This window comes from Microcaecilia unicolor, chromosome 1, assembly GCF_901765095.1.
Source record: "Microcaecilia unicolor chromosome 1, aMicUni1.1, whole genome shotgun sequence".
In the NCBI taxonomy this organism is placed as follows: domain Eukaryota; kingdom Metazoa; phylum Chordata; class Amphibia; order Gymnophiona; family Siphonopidae; genus Microcaecilia; species Microcaecilia unicolor.
Window position 1 is genome coordinate 433,049,262 of NC_044031.1, and position 23,679 is coordinate 433,072,940.

A 23,679-nucleotide genomic window follows, 5' to 3' on the forward strand; every position below is an offset into this window, starting at 1 on the left:
AGTTGATTTTACCTGAAGTTTGAAGATTACAACTGTTTTGATGCTACTGCCGTTGCAGAGTTAGAGAGTAAAGGTTTGAGTTCATGGATAAACTGGTGCCTTAAGTATGGTTCTTGCATACAGAGGACCAAAGAGCTGTACCCCTGGATAGCGTGAATGTCTCCCAAACCCTCAGATCGCAATTAACCTACTTCCAGCTCAGTTACAGTGTGGACTGGACCTAAGAGAAGAGTGGTGTGACTGAGAGTAAGTGGTGGTGGAATTGTCCTTATCAGCCCGGGACCAAGTGAGTAGAGCCTAGCCAGAAAAGGGCCAAGATCTGGGCTACATATAGTTATAAATGTTCTAGAAATGAGAACAACAAATAATGTGATCAAATTTGTAGATGACACAAAACTATTCCAAGTTGTTAAATTATTTGCGAATTGTATGAAATTAAAGGAGTATCTTAGGAGGCTGGAAGACTGGACATCCAAAAGGCAGACAAATTTAATGTAGACAACTGCAAAGTCATGCATATTGGGAAAAATAACCCAAATTATAGCTGCATGATGCTAGGTTCCTTATTAGCAGTCACCATCTAGGAAAAGCCTAGGGGACACTCCATGAAGTTACATAGTAGCATGTTTAAAACAACTAGGAGAAAACTTTTTTTCACTCAACCTATAGTTAAGTTCTGGAACTCATTGCTGTAATTTAGCTGAGTTAAAAAAATGGTTTGGACACATTTCTAGAGGAAAAGTCCAAAAACTGTTATATGATAAACCAAGCTACTGCTTATCTTTGAAGTTAAGTAGCATGGAATCTTGCCACTTTTTGGGACTCTGCCAGGTTACTTGGCCACTGTTGCAAACAGGATACTGGGCTAGATGAAGCCTTGGTCTGACCCAGTTCTTCTCTAGTGCTCCATTACACAGCTGGATGCCTGCTCCTACCCAATACCATCCTCCACTAATGTTCATCTGAGAACCATCGCAACTGGAGAACAAACCAATTTCAACCCACCTCCTGAAAGACTGAGCTGTCTCAGGACCCACCACAAGTTCTTGCCAAAAACTGTCTCCACCTTCCACATTAAGCAATCCATCATACTGCCACCATCTTCCCAGAAACACATGCCACCTCAGAATAACAACTACATATGTGGGACTTCATGTGGACCCTCCACACATACGTTGACAGAAAAAGACCACACTGAAAATCACCCCAGCTCTTCGAAGACTACTACCCAAATAAACCAGGTACCCTGGTCTCAAAGCGTACGCTTTACCTCTAGATAACCCAATGCATCTACTTCTCCTAGCATCAGACAGTGTTGGAACCACTGGGTCAAGCCCATGTCCCCAACTCCGGGCTTTGGCTGCTATTTTGGCTCTCCTGCATTCTGCACCTTTGTAGGATATCTGCAATGCTACCACCTCGTCCTCTATCCATATACTCAACAAAAACTACTGCCTAGACCACGCATACCAGACTTTGAATGTGTTCAGTCGCACAGTCCTCCAGATAACGTTTCCATTACAATGAACCCCTTCCTATGCTGAAGGGACCACTGTCCCCTGACCAGCTGCTATGGTTTATCATCCAAGTGCTGTTGGATATTTATGCTCGCTATTCATAATTTTTTTTTGTTACATTTGTACCCCGCGCTTTCCCACTCATGGCAGGCTCAATGCGGCTTACATGGGGCAATGGAGGGTTAAGTGACTTGCCCAGAGTCACAAGGAGCTGCCTGTGCCTGAAGTGGGAATCGAACTCAGTGGTTCACACAAGCAGTTGTGTTGATTTGTGCTTGTTGTTTTGTTTGGGCTGTAATACATTCACCTCATGCTTATAAATCAGCCCAGGCTACCTGGGCTCCCTTTTGTGTTAAGTTAGCACCTAAACCATGTTAGCTGGTTCCCATTCATGTTAAGTTTTGAGTTTTTTGCAGTCCTGAGGCTTGTTTCTTATTATGAACCCCGGCTCAGCTGGGTTCTAATTTTTCTTCTTAAACTTGTTCTAATAAATACTGTTATAAACTTAGACCAGACTTTTCTCCATTTCTTTCAAAAATATACAAAATAAAATGAGATTAAAATAACGCCATTCTTCCACTGCAGGGCATAGGATGTAAAAGACGCTCAAGTGCAATTGCTTCCGTTTCTTTTACATCCCTTGGCTGGGGAGTCCCCTATATGTGGCTGATCCATCCTGATTGTCCTAGGAGAAAGCAAAGTTACTTACCTATAACAGAAGTTCCCCATGAACAGCAGGATAATTTAGCCACTCAACCCAACTGCCTCTCCTTCAAATGAACCATCCAACCCAGGTTTGAGACCAACTGAGAAAGGAGGAAGTGCCCTGAAAAAGTGCCTGATACACATGCTATTTAAGGTGGTTTTGGTGCTAGCCAGATCGAGTGTCTTGAGTTTCAAGTACCTTACCCTGAATGGGATTCTTATAATTCCACAGCTTCATTGAGTGTTCTCTGTGAATGAGGTTCAGGATCCAGTCTCACTGTGACCAGATCTTTTTCCATAGGACACACTGTGCCTCAGAGCGGCAGCTGTAAGTTAGATCAGGGCCGCCGTGATGGGGGGGGGGGGGGCATGGGGGACAAAATTTCCCGGGCCCGGGCCTCCAAGGGGGCCTGGCGCCAGAGTCAGGCCACCAGCGCTGCAGTTCCCGGTCTCACCCCTACCTCCTCGGCTCCGGGCCCCCTGCATTCGAAGTGGAAGTCACAGATCGCCTCCCTTTGGGCCTTCCCTCCCTGTGTCCCGCCCTCGTGAAAACCGGAAGTTACATCAGACGAGGGCGGGACACAGTGAGGGAAGGCCAGAAGAGGGGCGATCTGCGACTGCCGCCTTGAATGCAGGGGGCCCGGATCCATGGAGGCAAGCAGGTGAGACTGCGAACTGCAGCGGTGGGGGGAGCGACGGGGGGTAGCCTTACCCCAGGCCTGGCCTAGTCTCTCGACGGCCCTGAGTTAGATTATATTGAGCTGTTCCCATATCAAATGAGCTGATCAAGAGAGATCAAAGTTGGCAGCCCCTATACTTTATTCCTCCACTTCCTTTCCAATAGTCCCTGTATCAGGGAACTAAGGCTCATGTGAGACCTTGGGTGGGGTAGGGGAATGGGGATTACAGGAAACCTGCGGGATTGACTTCCAGGTAGAAGCCACTACAGGTTTCTCGCAGGAACGGGAGAATTTGTTGTGGAATTCCCAAGGGAGGGTACTCTAAATCTCTGGCAACACCAGAATGAGGCTTGGAGCGCACTGAGAGAAGCTATTGGAACATCTGAATTAGGCTAGGAACACACTATTGTTTTGGGATCTTGCCAGGTACTTGTGACCTGGATTGGCCACTGTTGGAAATGGGATACTGGGCTTGATAGCTGTCTCGCCAAAAATAGTGTCAATAGGTTAATCTGAAATAGTTCGAGCCTTTAATAATCTACTCTAATTTCCCCCATCTTTTTTTCTTTGCATCCTTTGTGCTGGAAGTACCTGTGGGTATGGGTATGGATGGAGGAGTTTAATTGCAGGAATGAGTGAGGATGGAATGGATCTTAGCAGGTATTGGTGGGTATGGCATAGATTCCAGTGGGGATGGCTGAAAATGGGTGAAATTTCTGTCCTCAAGTAATTCTCTACTCTGAGGGCAGAGAATCTGGCTCCTCTCTTTTACTTGGGTTTCTATAGCTCCCTCCAAACACTCAAGCTCAAATACAATTGGACCATTTTCTCAGAATAGACCTCTTACTAGTCAAGTTTGACTGGCACTTTCTGTGGAGAAGGGACCCAGAATGTTCCTCTTGAAACTTCATAGGAAGAAACATTTGGGTCCTGCTATATTTATATGGCAAAAAAAAAGAGTAGAAGCTTCACTATACCTTCATGACGTCCTTATACGAGTGTCTGAACTTCACTTCTCCTTTGGCTTGATCTTCCTCCTCTTCCTCCAGAGCTTCATAGCCTTCATCTTGGCTCCCATCTGTCTCTACAGTATTGGTCATATGATCAATAAGTTGTTCCAAGGGAGGGCTTAGTTCTCGCTCCTCATTCTCCTTCAAACCGTAGTCCAGTGCTTTATAAATGATAATCCCCAGAGATTCAATAACCTAAATCAGGAACAGAAAAAAAACAAACAAACAAGATTTAAGTGACAGGGAAAATTTACTTAGATATAAGAACATAAGAACAGCCATACTGGGTCAGACCAATGGTCCATCTAGTCTAGTATCCTGCTTCTAGCAGCGGACAATCCAGGTCACAAGTACCCAGCAGAAACCCTATTATATTTATCTCAAGAGCATCACTAGTCCTATCTGGCCTTGACAGATAATGCCACAGGAATGCTTATTTCTACATATAAATTAAATAAAAATGTATTTCAAAATTAAAATCAAAGATGGCTTACAATTCTTTAATTTGGTGTGAAAAAGTACCACATTTAGTCAGTCTAGGAAAGGATTGTGCCTGAACGCATCCTCCTGAACTTGTTTGACAAGTCTGGGTTGTCAAAAGCCCAGAACTGTCAAACACAGGGGCTGGGGGTCCATGGGACCACCAGACCCCAAACAGCAAGGCCCTGGTGGCCTAGTGCTCCCACCAAACTCCGACTCCAAGCCAGTGACATGGGGACTGGAGCTCCTCCATGAATGTATCAGGGGGACTGGAGGTCCACCAGACCTCCAGCCCCCATGTTGCTAGCTTAGGGTGGGGGGGGGGGTTGGGGTTCCTGTTCCTGCGCAAGGGTTTCTATTGGGGGGAATGAGGGGCCTGCAAGCATGCAAATATATGCTGGAAAGAGCTCAAAATTCCACCCCAATGGTCTGTAAACCCTAATGTCAGCTCTGACTTGGTGTAGGGTTTGCTGCAGACAGTGAGCCAATGTTTGGTGCATTGCCCACTGATCACTGGGGAGGAATATGTTTAGCATGTATTTGCATGCCATTTGCAGTAATAGCCCTGTTTAGCATGCATTTGCATGCTAGTTGCAGTCAGAGCCCGCGAGCACGTTGTTTCATGCGCTTGGAGATTCTGATCTGCGGTAACAAACGCAGGCACTAGTATGGTGCTAATAGCCTCTATCACCTGTGTTTGCTTCTGATCATCGGTCCACGATACTGCAGATTCTCATGTCTACAACAATGATTCTAAAGAGAAAGAATTATTCAAATACAAGTGCTTTTGGTGCATTCCTTTTCATCTTGTTTACAACATAAAAGTAATGCAAGATTAAAAATGGAAAACCTATAAGGTAAGATGCTCCTAGACCACTTCACCTTTGTCCCATTAGGCTAGGAACATAAAGAGTCACCCCACTGGGTCAGACCAAGGGTTCATCTAGCCCAGGGGGAATCCCATAGCTAGGTGCGAGGTGGTATGTGTATGGAAGTATGCACAGTAAGATTCAGTGTCAATAAGCAACTACAGAAGCAGAGCAACTAATTTTGGCAAAGGACAATAAGCTGTATGGTCCTTGTCTGAAAGTGCAGATTATAAGATGCTGTATTAAATTAAATTAAAAATTAATCTACTGGGAGAACGTCATGGCCCATGACAAATCTGTAACTATCTCAAAGACAGACGGTATGGTGGAGGTGGACATTTGGGGCTTGATTCTAAAACTGGGTGCCTATCAGGCTCATTTTCGAAAGAGAAGGACGCCCATCTTTTGACACAAATCAGAAGATGGGCGTCCTTCTCACAGGGCCGCCCAAATCGGTATAATCGAAAGCCAATTTTGGGCATCCCTAACTGCTTTCCGTCGCAGGGAAGAGCAAAGTTCACGAGGGCGTGTCGGAGGCGTAGCAAAGGCAGGACTTGGGCGTGCCTAACACATGGACGTCCTCGACCCATAATGGAAAAAAAAGGGCATCCCTGACGAGCACTTGGATGACTTTACCTGGTCCTGTTTTTCTTACGACCAAGGCACAAACAGGTGCCCAAAATGACCAGATGACCACCGGAGGGAATCGGGGATGACCTCCCCTTACTCCCCCAGTGGTCACTAACCCCCTCCCACCCTCAAAAAAATCTTTAAAAATATTTTGTGCCAGCCTCAAATGTCATACTCAGGTTCATCACAGCAGTATGCAGGTCCCTGGAGCAGTTTTAGTGGGTGCAGTGCACTTCAGGCAGCGAACCCACGCCCATCCTCCCTACCTGTTACACTTGTGGTGGTAAATGTGAGCCCTTCAAAACCCACCAGAAACCCACTGTACCCACATCTAGGTGCCCCCCTTCACCCGTAAGGGCTATGGTAATGGTGTACAGCTGTGGTTAGTGGGTTTTGGGGGCGCTCAGCAAACAAGGTAAGGGAGCTATGTACCTGGGAGCAATTTATGAAGTCCACTGCAGTGCCCCCTAGGGTGCCCGGTTTCTGTCCTGGTATGTCAGGGGGGCCAGTGCACTACGAACGCTGGCTCCTCCTACGACCAAAGGGCTTGCATTTGGTCGTTTCTGAGATGGGCGTCCTTGGTTTCCATTATCGCCGAAAATCAGAAACAACCAAGTCTAGGGACGACCATCTCTAAGGACGACCTAAATTTCAGGATTTGGGCGTCCCCGACCATATTATTGAAACGAAAGATGGACGTCCATCTTGTTTCGATAATACGGGTTTCCCCGCCCCTCCATCGGGATGTTTTACGAGGACGTCCTCAGCAAAACTTGGGCATCCCTTTCGATTATGCCCCTCCACGTGAAATGCCAAAGAAAACCATCTATTTTATGCTTATTTTATGAATGCCCAAACACACACACTACCCCCCTCATTATGTCTTTAAAATTTTTAAACGGACCATCAGAATGTGGGTATAGAGTGCAATCCGGTTAAGTTCAAGGCCTCGGGACTGAAGATTAACTTGCACATAACTGGACCATACATATAACTAATGTTACCCTTTCATAGCATAATTTCAGCAACCACACAGAGTCAGTGTAGCACAACTTATCGATAACTGTTATAGGACAGTTACAAAATGTTCTCACAATGACAAATGTAGTTAAAAATGTAAGGCACAATTTTCTAAAAACATTAGTAAAACTTATCATGCACAACTGCTGTCAAGTCAGTAGTAGTCTGTTAAATGGGAGAAAAGAAATCAGTAATAGTTTTCTGTACAGTGTTCTGTCTATTCATATTGTAAACCAGGACATGCAGGTCATAAAACTGTTAATAGCTCTGGCATCCATTACCCTCAAGATAAGCCCTTACAATGTTCAAGATCTGTAATGCTACAGAGAATGTCACAGAAGTCTTGCATCACGTTCACTGCCAACTTCCTGCCCGTTGGCTCATCATCTGAGTCAAAATACAAAATAGTGCACACAACAAAAACAAAGACAGAGCTCTGTGTTTCTATCTTTAAAAAAATCTTTATTGTACACTGAATAATTCGATACCATGGTTCAATGACGAATTAAAAAAACTCAAAATACAATCCAGGAAACTTGAACGAGCATGGAAAAAAATAAAAGATGAACATACACTCAACGCATGGAAACAAGGACACAGAAAATACAAATACGCCATAAGATAAGCCAAAAGATCCTATTACAAAACTAAAATAGGACCGCATTACAAAGATATGAAGAAATTATTTCAACTCGTAAATAAGCTACTAGACACCACCCCTATCACCACAGCCAACACAGACACCCCACCCGCAGACAAACTTGCCAACTACTTTAACGAAAAAATAATAAAATTACGCAGCACACTTCCTCAGCACTACACGGACATCGAAAACTTCTTCAACGACCTGGACCAAATCCATAGTGGATGCCCAGCCGACCCTCTCTGGACAACATTTACTCTCCTCACCATTGAATCAGTCACAAAAACGACTAATAGATTTGCCAACACCCACTGCAAACTGGACATATGTCCCAGTCATCTACTCAAATCCGCCCCTGACCACTTCATAACAGACCTCACATCCCACCTAAACTTCATGCTACAACATGGTCTGTTCCCTGAGGAATATGGCAACATCCTACTCACGCCAATACCAAAAGACGTCAAGAAAAACACAAACAACCTAACCAATTACCGCCCAGTTGAATCTATACCATTAGTAATTAAACTGATGGAGAGCTTGGTGACCAAACAGCTTACGGAATATACGGACAAGTTCTCAATACTGCACAACTCACAGTCAGGGTTCCGCCCCCACCACAGTACCGAAACTGTCCTAGTCACACTCCTGGCCAAATTCAAGCTAGAAAAACCATGCAGCAGCGGTGGCACATAAAGACATAAAGTAAAAGGACAAAAACAGTACGCATGTTATTTGAGACAATTCAATTTGCTTTCTTCATCACCAGCAAGGCACAGGAAATGGTGGTATCATCACACATGTGTAAGGCTCTTTCACTTGTTGAAAGGATAGACATTATTAAGGGACCGGACATCATAGTTTAAAGCAGAGGTTCTCAACCCAGTCTTCAGGACACACCCAGACAGGTTTTCAAGGTATTAATGATGAATATGCATGTGGTTTCATGCATATTCATTGTGGGTATCCTGAAAACCTGACTAGGTGTGTCTCAAGGACTGGGATGAGAACCCCTAGTTTAGAGGGAGTTCTTGTTTCTTTCCAACTGAAGGGTGAAGGTGTATTTTAGTAACATACTTGATGACGTGAAAACAACAGTTATTCAACTTTCTCACACACAATCAGGAGCTATTTCATTTTAGAAAGATGAACAGATGTAAAGTGATGAATATTGATAGACTGCAAGTAAAATACATGTTTGATTGCATTCTTCTTTTTACAGGAGGAGTAAGAGAAGACACTTCACATAACAAATATTTGCTTCCTTGTTATAACTAGGAAAGCCCAGGGCCTAACACTGAAGAAGAATGTAAGTCATCAGGCAGGCAAAAGCTAACAATCACCCAGCAATGCAGTTTATCTAGGAGAAGGGCCTCATACCGTCTGCAGGCTAAACAGATCCAGATCATTTCCTCTCACAACGCAAATGAAGCGTATACAGTAGAAACTCAGAGCAGCAATGAGCAAGAAGGGCAAGCCTACTTCTTTCACATGAGAATTAACCACCGGTTGTGCTGTTCAAAAGAGTGACTGTAAAATGCTATAAAAACATCCCTTGAATTCAATAAGCTTGAACGCGGCGTGCAAATTTGCATGCAGTTTCTAGAACAGTATCAGTTGTGTGTGTAATTTTAATAATTAAGTGCTGTAATTGGTCTTAATTGGCACTAATTAGCAGTTACACACCATAACTATGATTAGTTGCTATAAGTTGCAAAATCCATTGTGAACAACAGCAAGGGGGCGTGGTCCTGGGAGGGACCTGGCCAGGTTGGGGGGGGGGGGATGTCAGGCATGTTCTAAAATACTAGCATTTACACGCCTAACTGCCTATAGTTAAGTGTTCAGCAGTCATTGAACTCGTGCCTAAAGTTAAGTGTGCAAATGCGGACATATGTAAGTATTCTGTAACAGCGATTGTGCGTGCCATTGCCATTATATTTATTTATTTTTATTCACATCATTTGATATACTGCCCTTCTGGTTCAAGCCAGTCCCAATGGTTTACAATACAGGTCAGTGCTTAACGCACATTATCCCAGAGTTTAAAATTTGGCGATCTTTTGAGAATTTACCTCTCTACGACAAAACTCTGGCTATGCTCTTCTGTAAACCGGCGAACATTTTGACAGCATGTATTTTACAGGAGGGCATTCATGTGGGCAGGACACACACACACAGAGCTTATAAAACACTGTAGGTTGCACAAGTATCTCCCAGATCTAGGTGCGAGCGTTTACACCAGCTCTATGGCTTGCACCTAACCACAAACACACATCTACACCCGGCTATGTTAGTATTCTCTAAAGGAAAGGAGGTGCCTACTGTTCCTTCTAGAGCAGGTTCCAGATAGTTATAAAAGTACCTCGTAAGAGTACAGTTCTATAAAGGGGAATCTAAGCACACATGTCAGTGGTACAGGCATACTTTCCTTGTGTGAGTACCAGCAAATTTTTATGTTTCAATAATTTTTATTGACGACACATCCAATTAAACAGCATACAAATTGATGCAATGCATGTATAACCACTGAACTACTTACAAATAAATGTCAGAATAAATGCATCATCAAAATGTTCCTTTTTAGGACAATAAACCCCCCTCCTCTCCCCCTGAAACTGAAATCTCCCCACCCACTAACCTACCCCCTAACCACCCAACTCTAAATCCACATGTAATCTTTGAAGTTCCCTTCCCTTCCCTCCCCCCCACCCACCCACCCAACTAGGAACTCAGAATTCTCCCAATAGGAGTATAACATACAAACAAACAAACCCCTCTGAGGAGTAGGCTACAACCTCGAGGGTGTAGAATCTGGAGACAATGACCCAAGATGGCCCAAAAACTTTTCTGTCTCTTTGGTGCTGACCGGGACTCCTGTGCCTCCCAGGTCGCCAACAGATGTATCTGGTTCCTCCAGTGTCAATAAGCCGGGGGGTCCTGTAACGTCCAGTATTGCAGGATACACTTGCGGGCAAGCAAGCATAGCTTACGCTGGAGCATCACTTCATTTTTATTGCGGCTCCTAAAGGCCCCCGGCACATCCAATAGCAGCTGTTCTACAGTTTCATAACCTTAATTCCCAACTCTAAGATGAGAAAATAAAAGAAAGATGAACTGACATGCAGCTCGTATTTTACAGAGTGCATGTTGTATAGCAGGATGTAAATTAGAGATAAAAAGCTCTTTAAATTGTACACATCCTTCTTATCTTGTTTTTTGTTTAAAGAGATATAGCTGGTCTTCCCATCCGCAAAGAGGCAGCCCTTCCTTACCAGTTACAGACACACACACAGACAGATTGGAAATAATTCCATGAGACATACTCTGCATGGTTTCCCCTCCATATACATCCCTATTCCCCTGACAGGCTGCCTCCTAGTGATTTAGATATGTATTTCTTTTTCTTTATTGTAAATTCTACAGCAAAACCAAGTGACTGAACTATAGAGCTTTCTTAATGACTGGTACATGTACTGACAACTAATAACTGTTGCTGTGGGACAGTGGCTCCCCTGTGTTTAAACTCTAAAATTTATCCTTTGAATTCTCGACAGTGACCTCTAAGAGCTTGGCATTATCGCACTAGGGGGTATGTTTACTAAGGTGCGTTAGCTTTTCTAAAGTGCCCTTAAATTTAAGGCGTGTTAAATGTTAGCAAGCCTATACATTTATATGGGCATGTTAGCATTTAACGCACGTAAGCCATTTATGGGCGTTAAAAATGCTAACGCACCCATAGCGCACCTTAGTAAACATAGGCGTAGGTTTGATTTTATTTCTTTTTCCAAAACAGAATGTTTGGGTATTGTACCCTTCAAACCGTCCCTTCCCTCATCCTTCCATGTCAAAGACACATACAGAGATAACATGAATCATAGTCCATATGATTTTCCCACTGATTAGAACCAGATTTTCAATGAGCAATGACTTGTGCCCACCTAAACATGCATTAACATGTCTTAGTCTTTCTTCAAATGACCAGTTATTTGTGATTCATATCTTAACAGAATATTTTTTTAATCTTACATTCTTTTTCTTTGCCAGTCTGAAGCAGCAGAGCTGGAGGCCATGAAAATTGAGATAGAAACCGTACTGGTTTTCTTGGGTGCTATTAAAATCAGAATGATCCTCATATCAAGGCAACTTTAAAGCTCTCCCCTGGTTAATCAACAAGTTTTACAAGCCAAGCAGAATTTCCACTCACTTATAATGAATCGACATTTGGGTGTCTACAGAGTGCATTCATCTTAATGTTGTATGCAACTAATGGTATGAACCAAGGCAAAGGGAAAGGGATTTGATATACTGCCTTTCTGTGGTTTTTGCAACTACATTCAAAGCGGTTTACAAGTATATACAGGTACATTCGGGTACAGAAGACCTATCCTCCACAGAGTTTACAATCTAACTCACCTTGAAATACTACTGAAAAGATGTGAGCTAAATGAAAAAAATGTAAATACTTCACAACGGAGGCTAGCAAATCAGCCAGTTTAACCGTTAAGCAAAACAGAGGGTCATTTAGAACACCAATATGTGGGATGTGACAGGCAGAACTCCGGCAATACTGCTACTTGCATTCAATCTCTTTCTTCTGATAAGGCCTGTGCTGGCTTAACCTATGAACAGCTGCTGCCAATTGACCTGCTGCTCGCTGCAGCCAATCAGAATGCAAGTCACTGCCCACTGTTCACCCCCCCCCCCCCCAAAAAAAAAATACAGCCTGAGCAGGGCTGAAGGAGAGAAGAATTTCAGGCAAGCTGCTATTTCCCTACCCCAAAAAGTCTGGAGCCATGCAGGACCAAAGAATTATGACTGCCAACCTGTGGCTTAGCCACAAGTGGGCCCATGTGGGCACAGGTCCACCCACTTTGAGCTCAGGCCCACCCAGCAGCAGCACAACTGGTCTGTAGCTGACAGGGATCCCCCAAGTTTCACCAGCTGAAGACTCCCGGCGATCCAGTGTCTCTTAATTTCACTCCTTCAGTCCCCAACTCCCCTCAGTACCTTTTAAATCCTTCAGTACTGAGCTGGCAGCATGCAGTGATTCATACCGGCTGTTCGCGCTGACCCCTAAGCCTTCCCTCTGATGCAACCTCCTGGTCCTGTGAGCAGAAAGCTGCGTCAGAGGAAAGGCTGAGGGTCGGTGTGAGCAGCCGGTATGGGGGCTTGGAGGAATGAAGAGATGCTGGATCAATTTAACAGCAGATGAAGGCTTCTTAACATTTTCATTTTTTTAAATTCAATTTTCACCACATGTGAATTCTAGGCTTCCAATGATAGACAAGCATCTAAATGAAAACCCAAATCACCGCAATCCAAAATGGGTACTGAGAAAGTAAATGAAGGATATCCCTCCAAAACTATGATTTCTATTTTCTATGTATTAAGCCAAAGGGTGCTAGCTAGTAGACAGCCCCTGCTTAAGCATCTGCAAAGCAGATAACAAATCCTCAGTCACCGGAACAACCAACTGATATTCTCTGCATAAATACAAAAATATAAAATGAGAAGAAGAGGAAATATCAATATCACAGATGCATGGAAAGAAATAAAGAGCTGAGGAGAGAGAAGAAGTGAAAAAAATGGAAGGCAGACTGAAAGAAGTTAGAAGATGGAGAAGAGAAAAAAGAAGTAATGAGATTATAACAAACACAGTTATAAACTTGAACCGTAAATAGGGTAAATAAAAACAAAAAGTGGAAAAAAAGTGATGCCTTTTTATTGGACTATAACCACCTTGTTGTTTTTATGTATTAACCTTAAAAGCACACAGACTATTTTATCCAAGATTAAATCGGGCAATACTCATAGGCAGAGCCACGATCTAACTTTAAAAAGATATGTAATCCATTTAAAATTATACATATTTTTAATGGTGTTCTCCATTTAAGGGGGAAAATTATCAACATGGACTACCATTAAGACATGCTATTTCACTATTAACCTTAGTTATTAGCAGGGGTTTTTTTTGAGGGGGTACTTGGGGGTACTGAGTACCGGCACCTTTTCCACTGTCTGCTAAACTTGACCCATGGTTCTTGTATTTTAATGAAAGAGCTTAGGTTCTACATACAAATTCTGCCTTGTCATAGAGTCTGTGCCTGGTTGCAGGGGTCCTGGCTATTCTGGGGTGAGTCCCTCAATGATCACTCCACCCCTGAAGGGGGCACCTTTTTTTTTAAATATATTTTTATTAAGGTTTCCAAAATACAACATATAAGGATACACAAAAGCAAAACAAAACAAACCAAGAAAAAAAAAACCCATGGCATCTAAGTGTAAATATAAGAGTGTTCCATGATAATACCTAGTAGCAAAGGTCAGGTAGGGCTATGGGATGCCTGACAGAGACAGTCTAAGCGAACCCAAGTCTTCAAGACAGACTGCACTCTATGATGTTTATGGGCAAGAAGTGCTTCATATTTTCTAATCACACAGAAGGGCCCTGTTTACTAAGGCACATTAACGCTTTTAACGTGCCTACAATTAGCGCGTGCGCTAACTGTGTAGGTATCTATAAGGATGTTGTAGGTCCATACACTGTTAACACATGTGCATGATTAACGCACCTTAAAAATGCTAACACGCCTATAACACGGCTAAGTGAACAGGGCCCTTAGTCTCACTGCATAAAATGGGACCTGTGGTACAATAGCACACAGCAGAGATAAAATAACACATCTTAACAGTAGCCCACATCCTAAGAGCTGCTGCTGAAAACGCACTGCTATCAGCACACACTTATCCATTTAAAGTTAGACCTACTATTTACCTGTCGCACTGAACATATAATTTTTAGACGACTCTTGGCCTGCTCCAAACCATTCCCCTTTTTACAACATATAACTTTGACCACTTTCCAATTAAGACAGCCAAAATTATTCTGATATCTGCCAAATACTTATGCAGTTGGCGCCAATGATGATTGCATAAGTGCTTCTGAATCCGTCTGAAAATCTAACAACAAAAGGTAGAAAAAAATATGCACCTTTGTATTTTGAACAGTACAGAAGGAAATATGTTTCTGTTAGCAAACCTGGCTTCTTGGAATTTGAAGCCCAATTTTTGATTACCTGCTTCTATTTCTAACTTCTTAATCTAAGGGGGGATGCTTTTTTTTTATTATTTGTTACATTTATATCCCACATTTTCCCACCTATTTGTAGGCTCAATGTGGCTTACATAGTACCAGAGAGGCATTACAGACTCCGGTGTAAACAAATACAAAGTGATATTGTGGTAAGATAAAGTTCATGTGGCACAGCCACACTAGGGAATCGTACAATGGAAGAGTTGTGTTATGTTATCATTTATGATACTGTTTGTTTTCTACTGACATTTACCATATCTCTGCTATGTGATTGCTCTGAAGTGCTTTTAAATATGTATATTTCTGATACTGTTTCATGTTAGTCCTGTTACTAGGTTTCAATATGCCACTTCCAAGTTTACCGCATCGATTGTATTTATGCCTGCATTTGGTCATTTAACTATTGTTATGCTGTTAACAAAACTGTAACAAGGTATGGGACCTAAAGTGACTGACTGGGTTAAAAACTGGTTATGTGGAAGGAGACAGAGGGTTGTGGTAAATAGAGCTTGCTCTGAGGAAAGGGCTGTTATGAGTGGTGAACCGCAAGGTTCAGTCCTCGGGGTGGCTCCTTTTAACATCTTTGTGAGTGATATTGCGGAAGGACTGTCTGGTAAGTTTTGGCTTTTCGCGGATGATACCAAACTATGTAATAGGGTGGACACCCAGAAGGGTGTGGATGGTATGAAGAAGGATCTAGTGAGGACTGAAGAATGGTCCGATAATTGGCAACTAAGATTTAATGCTAAGAAATACAGGGTCATGCACTTGGGGTACTAGAATCCAAGGAAACAGTACAGTATAGGGAGTGAAGTGCTTCTGTGTACAAAAGAACAGCGGGACTTGGGGGCTGATTGTATCTGATGATCTTAAGGTGGTCAAACAGGTAGAAAAGGCGACGGTCAGTCATAAAGATGCTTGGGTACATAAGGAGAGGGATGACCAGCAGGAAAAAAAGAGGTGATAGTGCCCTTGTATAAGTCTCTAGTGAGGCCCCATTTGGAGTACTGCGTGCAATTCTGGTGACTGCACCTGTAGAAAGATATAAACAGGATGGAGTTGGTCCAGAGGGCGGCTATAAAATTAGTAAGCAGTCTCTGTCATAAAACATATAGGGACAGGCTTAGGAACCTCAACATGTATACGCTGGAAGACAGGCGAGAGAGAGGGGAAATAATAGAGACATTTACATAACTCAGTGGCGTCAATATACAGGAGGCAAACCTTTTTCAAATGAAGGAAAACTCTAGAATGAGGGGGCATACGATGAAGTTAAGAGGAAACAGACTTAGGAGGAATCTAAGAAAATAATCTTTCACCAAATGGGTGGTGAAGGTCATGGAGATGAGGAGAAAAGGAAAGGGACTTGATATACCACCTTTCTGTGGTTTTTGAAACTACATTCATATATACAGGTACTTATTTGTACCTGGGGCAATGGAGGGTTAAGTGACTTGCCCAGAGTCACAAGGAGATGCAGTGAGAATTGAACCCAGCTCACCAGGATCAAAGTTCGCTGCACAACCACTAGGCTACTCCTCCACTGACTGTGTCAGAATTTAAGAAAGTGTGGGACAGGCATGTGGGATCCCTTAGGAAAGGAAGAGTTCGTGGTTACTGAGGATGGGCAGACTGGATGGGCCATTTGGTCCTTATCTGCCATCATGTTCTATGTTTGCTACATACATCAGTTCCAAATGGTGTTTTTACATGATTTTCATTAAGTGTTTTTGCTGGCACCACAGCAGCGCATGTAAATATACATGTCAGAAAGGTAATAGTTTTCCCTCAGAAGTCTGCACTTTGAAGATCTTTGTGGGCGGTTTTAAACATTGTTATATTCTGATTTCACAGGTAAAACAAATCTTTAATTATAAATGTAAACTATGTATTCACACTAGTGCCCAATGTCAATTCGGCTAGCAGGAGACAGCTTATAAATCTGTGTTCTACCTCAGTGACAGTATACAAAACACAGGAACACAGAAGATCATCTTCACAATTTTTTTTTATTAAAAGGTAAAGAAATTTAAAAAATATATAGCATACCCTTTTATATTTCGCCAATTTTACATCATGCCCTTCACAACAGAAAACTGAATAATCTTTTCAACATTTTCACTACTTTTTTAAAATCAAGGCTTCATATGAGATACAGTACTAAAATAAATACCCTAACTAGAGAGGAGAGGATGTGCTTTAAAATTAAATATTTTTTGTAAACCGCTGCTCTGGTAAGGGTACGTGGTGAGCCAGTACAGTGAGGCCATACCGCTGCTCTGGTGAGAGTTGTCGGTGAGCCTTTATTACAGCACGTTTTCAATAGTGCTCCCTGGTTGCTGGAATTCCGTGGGGCACAGAATGTCTTGTTCTTCTTTCTGCTTTGTTATTCAAATACTGAGGCTAGGGTCACGTGACCAGGGCTCCTATTAGTTCGCTAGAGTCAGAGTTTTTTTCTCAGTCTCCAATCTGCTGGAAGGCGAGCACATAGCCACATATTTTTTAAATTCTCTTAAGCCCCATAATATAAAGAAATTTTCCACATATCTGAAGCCAATCCCCTCCCTCCCAAAAAAAACTTGTGAGGTACACTACCAGATTTCAACACATCTGTTTTGCCCAAGCATATCTATATATATAAAACTCACCCTCAACGTTCTGAAGACAGTGACGTCAGTGAAGCCAAGCCCTGACTTCCTTCAAAAAGGTTCGAAGGTTCGTGTTGGTGAAGCCACCAAAATCGCTCCGGGCCCCGGCAGAACAATGAAGGGGTTGGCAGGGAGGGAGGCGTGGGTGGGTGGGAAATCGCTATGGGCCCCGCCCTTGTGTCAAATGTCATGACGTTGAGGGCGGAGCAATGCCACAAGAACGAAGGGGTTGGCGGGGGGGGGGTGTTACCGATGAAAACCTTGCTAGCGCCCATTTCATTTGCTCAGAAACGGGCCTCTTTTACTAGTGAAATATATTTAGCAGCAAAATAACATTTAAGACCACAACACATCATAGTAAGATAATCTCTGATCTATATTATTTTAATTAAAAGTGTAATGCTGAAACAGCTCTCTCCTTAAGCCAATAGCTCACTGCTGTGGCACATTGCTTTGGTCTGTGCCTCAGTTCAACAGTATATATTAAGAGAATAATAAAAAAAAATGCCACAGGGTCGCCCCACAGCCCCTACTAAATCCTCATGGGACGATGATCAGCACTCTCATGGTAAAGCCAACAGCACATAACCCATACCATTGGAACAGCGCAGAAAACTAGCTCGCCAATGATCAAAGGAATTGGCATTCAAATTATATGCATGCTGGAAAAGCGAAAGCACGGGGGGAATGTGCTTGGTGCATGCGCAGAAGAGTTTCGTGGTAAGCTCAACTCTTGTATGCATGCACCAGGCAAACCCAAAAGTGAAGTACGCATTAGCGCCTGTTTTCTGCGCCTTTAAAGCTTTTCAGGGTTTTTTTTAAACTTGAAAGACTTATATTTAAGCGCAGGAAACAGGTGTCAATACGTGCTTTCACTCTCAGGTTTGCTGTGACTTGCACACATTCGTCTCTCACCACTAGCACTTAGGGGCTTGCACAGGTTTCCTTCCACTTCCAAATTAAATAAAAACCAGCAGATTTTAAAGAAAGAATCAAAATAAATCCTCTCTTCAAACACATTAATGCCTGCTCCAAGCTGGCGTTAGGTTTTCATCAGTAAGGACGGCTTTGTTTTGTGTGCTGTTCTCTGAGAATTGAGAGGGAATAGGAAATGACCTCATTAACATCCATTTTACTACATTTGCATGCTATTTGCGCTAATCTTTGACATACACATTGCCAGGGCCGCCGAGAGACGGCTGAGCCCGGGGTAAGGCCGCGCCCGGAGCCCCCCCCCCCCCCGAGGTCGCCGCTCCCCCTCCACCTGCCCCCCTCCATCTGCCACCAGGCCAGGCCCCCTGCATTGAAATCACAGCGCCTCTCACCTCTGTGTGAAAGCGCTGCAGGCAGCAGATCGCTTCCCATCGGGCCTCCTTCCCTCGCTGTTTCCCACCCTCGCAGAAGTTACATCAGACGAGGGCGGGACACAGGGAAGGCCCGAAGGGAGGTGATCTGCTGCCCTGCTGCCTTCAGCGCTTTCACATTGAGATGAGAGGCGCTGTGATTTCAATGCAGGGGGCCCGGCCTGGTGGCAGACGGTCGACAACAGAACCGAGGGCGGGCGGGTGGGACTGCGGCACCGGGCCCCTCTTGGAGGTCCGGGCCCGGGGAATTTTGTCCCCCCTGCCCCCCCTCTCGGCGGCCCTGCACATTGCCCCCCACACTAGAGCCCTCACTAACACCGGCGTTACATTTTGAGATCAGCCCATCAATGTGGTGAAGCTTCCAAGAAATAACAACTTAGGAATACATATGACAATGCTTTAGTATTAAGCTGAGTGAAGAAGATGGAATAAAATGAGATTTCACACTTTTTGCTTAGCTGTTTGTTGTTTTTTTGTTGTTGTCATTTGTTTGTTTTGTGGTTTTGTTTTTTTCATTCTTCATGAAACTGGATGCAAGAACAAGAGCAGGAAGAGAGAAGAATTATGACTGTGGTTCAGGAAGTGAACCAACAATGATCACTGTTTTCATGACTTAAAAGAAGGAACACAACAAAGACTGCCAGTGTCATATTTGACCACCTTAGGGAAGTATGCCGCAAGGTAAAGTCAATTCTGATAAAATTCCTGATGACCAACAGCTCAGTGCACAAATATGCATACCTGTATATGTGTGCAGACATATGAGTATGTGTGAATGCAAACTATACTGGCAATGTGTTTTAATCTGTGTCACCTCTGATCTTCATAACCCAGTAAAGTCTGACCTATAGTTTCAATACCCAATCCAAATCTACAGTAGTCTTGGTAATCATTGAATTTACTATATGAGTGGGCATATGAAACCACAGTGGGTGGCATCACATAGGAATGCAATTTAGCTTCCTATCTAGGCAGTGCAGGCGTTAACTCCCTGAACAAACCATTACAGGAAAAACAAAGGCTTAGCCATTCAAATAGATAACACTGCCACAACATAAGTAAACCATTTCAAGGGAACACCTTGCGATGCACTTACAGAAACAAAAATTAAACACTGCTTCCTAAAGCCCCACATTAGACATTAAGGGGTAAATTCTATAAACCCGTGCCAATAAAAAAAACACCCTGCTTAAGCAGTATTCTATAAACCATGCCTAAAGTTCAGGGCAGTTTACAGAATGCATGCTTAAGCAGAAAGTATTGCATACATTTAGGCATGGCCATTTACACCAACGAAAACATGGCGCCAACGTCCGTGCATCAATTTACACGTGGAGTACCATTAGTCTGTAATTATGTGTGTAACTCGAAGCCGCATCCCATTCCACCCTGAAATGCCCATGACCCTCCCATTTCCATGCCCCCAAAATTTTAGGTGCAGATCCCACGCCTAACTTTACGCATGTTAGTCCCAATTAAATCTAATTAGTGCCAATTGCTAATTAAGCCAATTATTGGAACTAACTGGCTTGTTAGTCAATTAAATTGAGTACATCAATCAGGAACACACCTAAATATGTGCACGCAATTTTTGGTGACCTTTATAGAATCAGGAGGTCAGCTTAAGTTGCATAAGCAAAGCACCAACCAAATCTACCCAACCCTTAATGCTTATGTAACAAATGTTAGGTGTAAAGCTCTTGACACAGGGTCTAGGGTTCTCCTAGTCAGCGGTTAATCAGATGTTGTAATACAGTGTTCCTCATGCTGTACCATCCTGCCAACCTGGTATATTGGATATCCATAATGAATATGCATGAGATTAGATTTACATGCAAAACAAGCACTGCACACAAATCTGTCTCATCCAGGTTTAATATCCATATCTTGAAAACCAGACTGGCTTGAGGTACCTCAGGACCAGTTTGAGAAAAAAAAAAGATTCATGATACAGTTTTCAGGGCAGTTTCACGGAGAGAGAAAAAGTGAAACTGAAATAAACATCCAACTTGCTTTGAGGTCACCAAGGAGGTAATTTTATGCAGTAGGTGCTAACATTTACACACCGGTTAGATGCATAAATGTTTTGAATAGTAGCTTCTACAAAGTTGTATGCTTATGTAGGAAAAACGCGTCCAGTTTTTCCTACATAAGCACGCAACTGTGGAACGCATTACCAAAAGCTTTGAAAACTACGAACGACCACCTAAACTTCCAGAAAACACTAAAAACCATCCTGTTTAAAAAGGCATACCCTACCGATCCAACATAAATGCCTGATCTCTGCAACGCAACAAAACTAAAGAACGTAATGGACATAACACAACTCTTCCATTGTACGATTCCCTAGTGTGTCTGTGCCACATGAACTTTATCTTACCACAACATCTCTTTGTATTTGGTTACACCGGAGTCTGTAATGCCTCTCTGGTACTATGTAAGCCACATTGAGCCTACAAATAGGTGGGAAAATGTGGGATATAAATGTAACAAATAAAATAAATAAATAAAAATAAATAGCCTAAGTGCTCTTCTGTAACTATGCACATACCTGTGACAGTGTGTAGTCGGCAGGTGGATGTGCACATGAGCAGCATCTGGACAAAGCATGGGCAGGGTGCACATTGAAACATGCAACTTACAGAGTACTGTACATTATGCACGTTCACCATTACTTAGGCATGAGCATTTATACCAACTCTATGGCTGGCATAAGTGCTCATACCCGTATCCACCTGCTTGCACTAGTATTCTACAGAGGAAAATGTAGATGGTTTATTTATTTTATTTATTGGCCCACTTGTATCCCACATTTTCCCAGCTTATGCGGGCTCAATGTGGCTAACAAAGTTATAATAAAATTACATTATACAACAGCAAAAATTGGCAAGATAAGAGAAGCTGACAGAAGGGAAAAGAGTGGATAAACTAACAAAATGGGAAAAGAATAAAGGCGTTAAACAGCATTGTTGACTTCGGGTAGGCTTTGTTAAACAAATACGTTTTTAGCAGTTTTTTTAAAAGTTTGATGATCCGTTGACTCTTTCAAAAGAGTGCAGCCCTGGTTGTGAGGAGTTGCTCTGAGAAGCTGCATTTTTGTTTAAGGCTCAGCCTTTGGGCTTAGTTTATGTAAGAGTAGCCATACTGGGTCAGACCAATGGTCCATCTAGCCCAATATCCTGTTTTCCAAACAGTGGCCAAGCCAGGTCACAAGTACCTGACAGAAACTCAATTAGCAGCAACATTCCATGATATCAATCCTGGGGCATGCAGTTGCTTCCCCATGTCTGTCTCAATAGCAAACTATGGACTTTTCCTCCAGGAATTTGTCCAAACCTTTTTTAAACCCACATACTCTAACCACTGTTACTACATCCTCGTTTGAGTTAGAGTCTCGGAACAGGGGGAGCCACAGATGCCATGGCACCCCTAAATATTTCATAGTGCAGCTATCACCCACAGCCATTGCTCCCACCTCCTTCCAATCAGCAGGCGGCTGGAAGTTATGATGTACGTTTTCCAACCGCCTGCTGATTGCTATGTGGATTATCTGCTGATGCTCTGCCACGATACCAGTTCTCTTACTTCACTTTCCTCCACAGCAGCTCCCTTCCAGACTCTGACACTGCTACTGTTGTAAAGTGGAATGCCACTGCTAATATGCTGGACAGCTGCTTGCCAGGACCCCCCACTTCTGCTGCAGCTGACAGGTTTGGGGCCTGGTGAAGCAGGAAGGGCTGGACTCTGAAGGAGACAGAATCAGGGATGGGGGGAAGAGCTAGAGAAGGAGAGAGCATCAGGCAGTGGAGAAAAGGCACCCACCAACAAAAAGCTGTTTTGCTGTCTCTGGTCTTGTGTGAAGTGCATGTAAAAGTCAGAGGCTTTGTCCACCCCTCTGCCTGACCATCAAAGCAAGGCATGAACTTGGAAGCTAAAGAAAAAGGGAGAGAGAGAAGCACCAATCAAGAGCTTAATTACAAGAGAAGGAATTGTGATGAACAGCCTCTTTTGAAGAGAGTCAATGTGAAAAAGGATCCCAGAGTGGAGAGTGAGACTGTGAAGTGGCAGTTTTGCAAAGTGTTGGGGAAACTCCTGCCCTCCATATTATTGGCATTTATTGGAAGGGATCACAGACACAGATTGAGGAAACATATATGTCTATATAGCTGTAACTCCTATCAGGCGTCGGGAGGTAACACCAGCTTACAGGTTTAACTTTCTTGGAGTTTGTTCTGGTTCCAGGTCAGGACCCATAAGTCTAAGAGACCACTGGCACCATGATCTATTCAGGGTCATGGCACCTATGTGTGGACAGTGCGGCCACACAGGGTGCAAGTGAAGCTGGGACACGAAAATCATGCCCCTTCCATTGGCTTCCCTTGCAAAGTGGGCAGGGCGCATCAGCAGCATATGGGGGGGGGGTGTAACACGGGGGGCGTGTGCTAGGCTTGCATCAGGCTTGCTACACTCCTGGATCTACTCACTTCATTTTCTCCCCTTCCTGATAAAACAGTCCAGGCCATATATTGTTCTGAACCAAAGATTAATTGAAGGTCCTAAAGGGTAGCTGACAAAACTCAAATAATGGTAAGGTAAGACATAAGATATAAGATTGTCCATACTAGGTCAGACCAAAGATCCATCTAGCCCAGTATCCTGCTTCTAACAGTGACAAAGCCAGATCACAAGTATGTAGCAGAATCCCAAAAAGTGACAAGATTCCATAAGCAGTGACTTTCCCTGTGTCTACCTTAATAGCGGTTTATGGACTTTACTTCATTTGTCCAAACCTATTTTAAACCAGCTATGTTAACTTCTTTTAGCACATCCTCCAGCAGAGAGTTCCAGGGCCTAATTATGCATATTAGTGAAAAACCTGCCCCTAATTATTTTAACTAGGTAACTTGATGGTGTGTCCCCTAGTATTATAGATTTTTGAAAGAGTAAATCATCAATTTGTGATTACCCATTCCAATCCATTAAGGATTTTGTAGACCTCCATCATCCCCTCAGCCGT

At 43.2% G+C, this 23,679-nt stretch overlaps 1 protein-coding gene across 5 annotated transcripts in view; it reads right to left on the reverse strand.

Moving 5' to 3' along the window:
• Positions 1 to 23,679, reverse strand: part of SPIRE1 (spire type actin nucleation factor 1) — a 305,419-nt gene that overhangs the window by 195,573 nt on the left and 86,167 nt on the right. For all 5 annotated transcript variants that reach the window (XM_030212367.1, XM_030212391.1, XM_030212383.1 and 2 more), the window contains exon 3: positions 3,880 to 4,107. In XM_030212367.1, the coding sequence (XP_030068227.1) occupies positions 3,880 to 4,107 (228 nt within the window). The remainder of the gene's footprint in view (positions 1 to 3,879; positions 4,108 to 23,679) is intronic.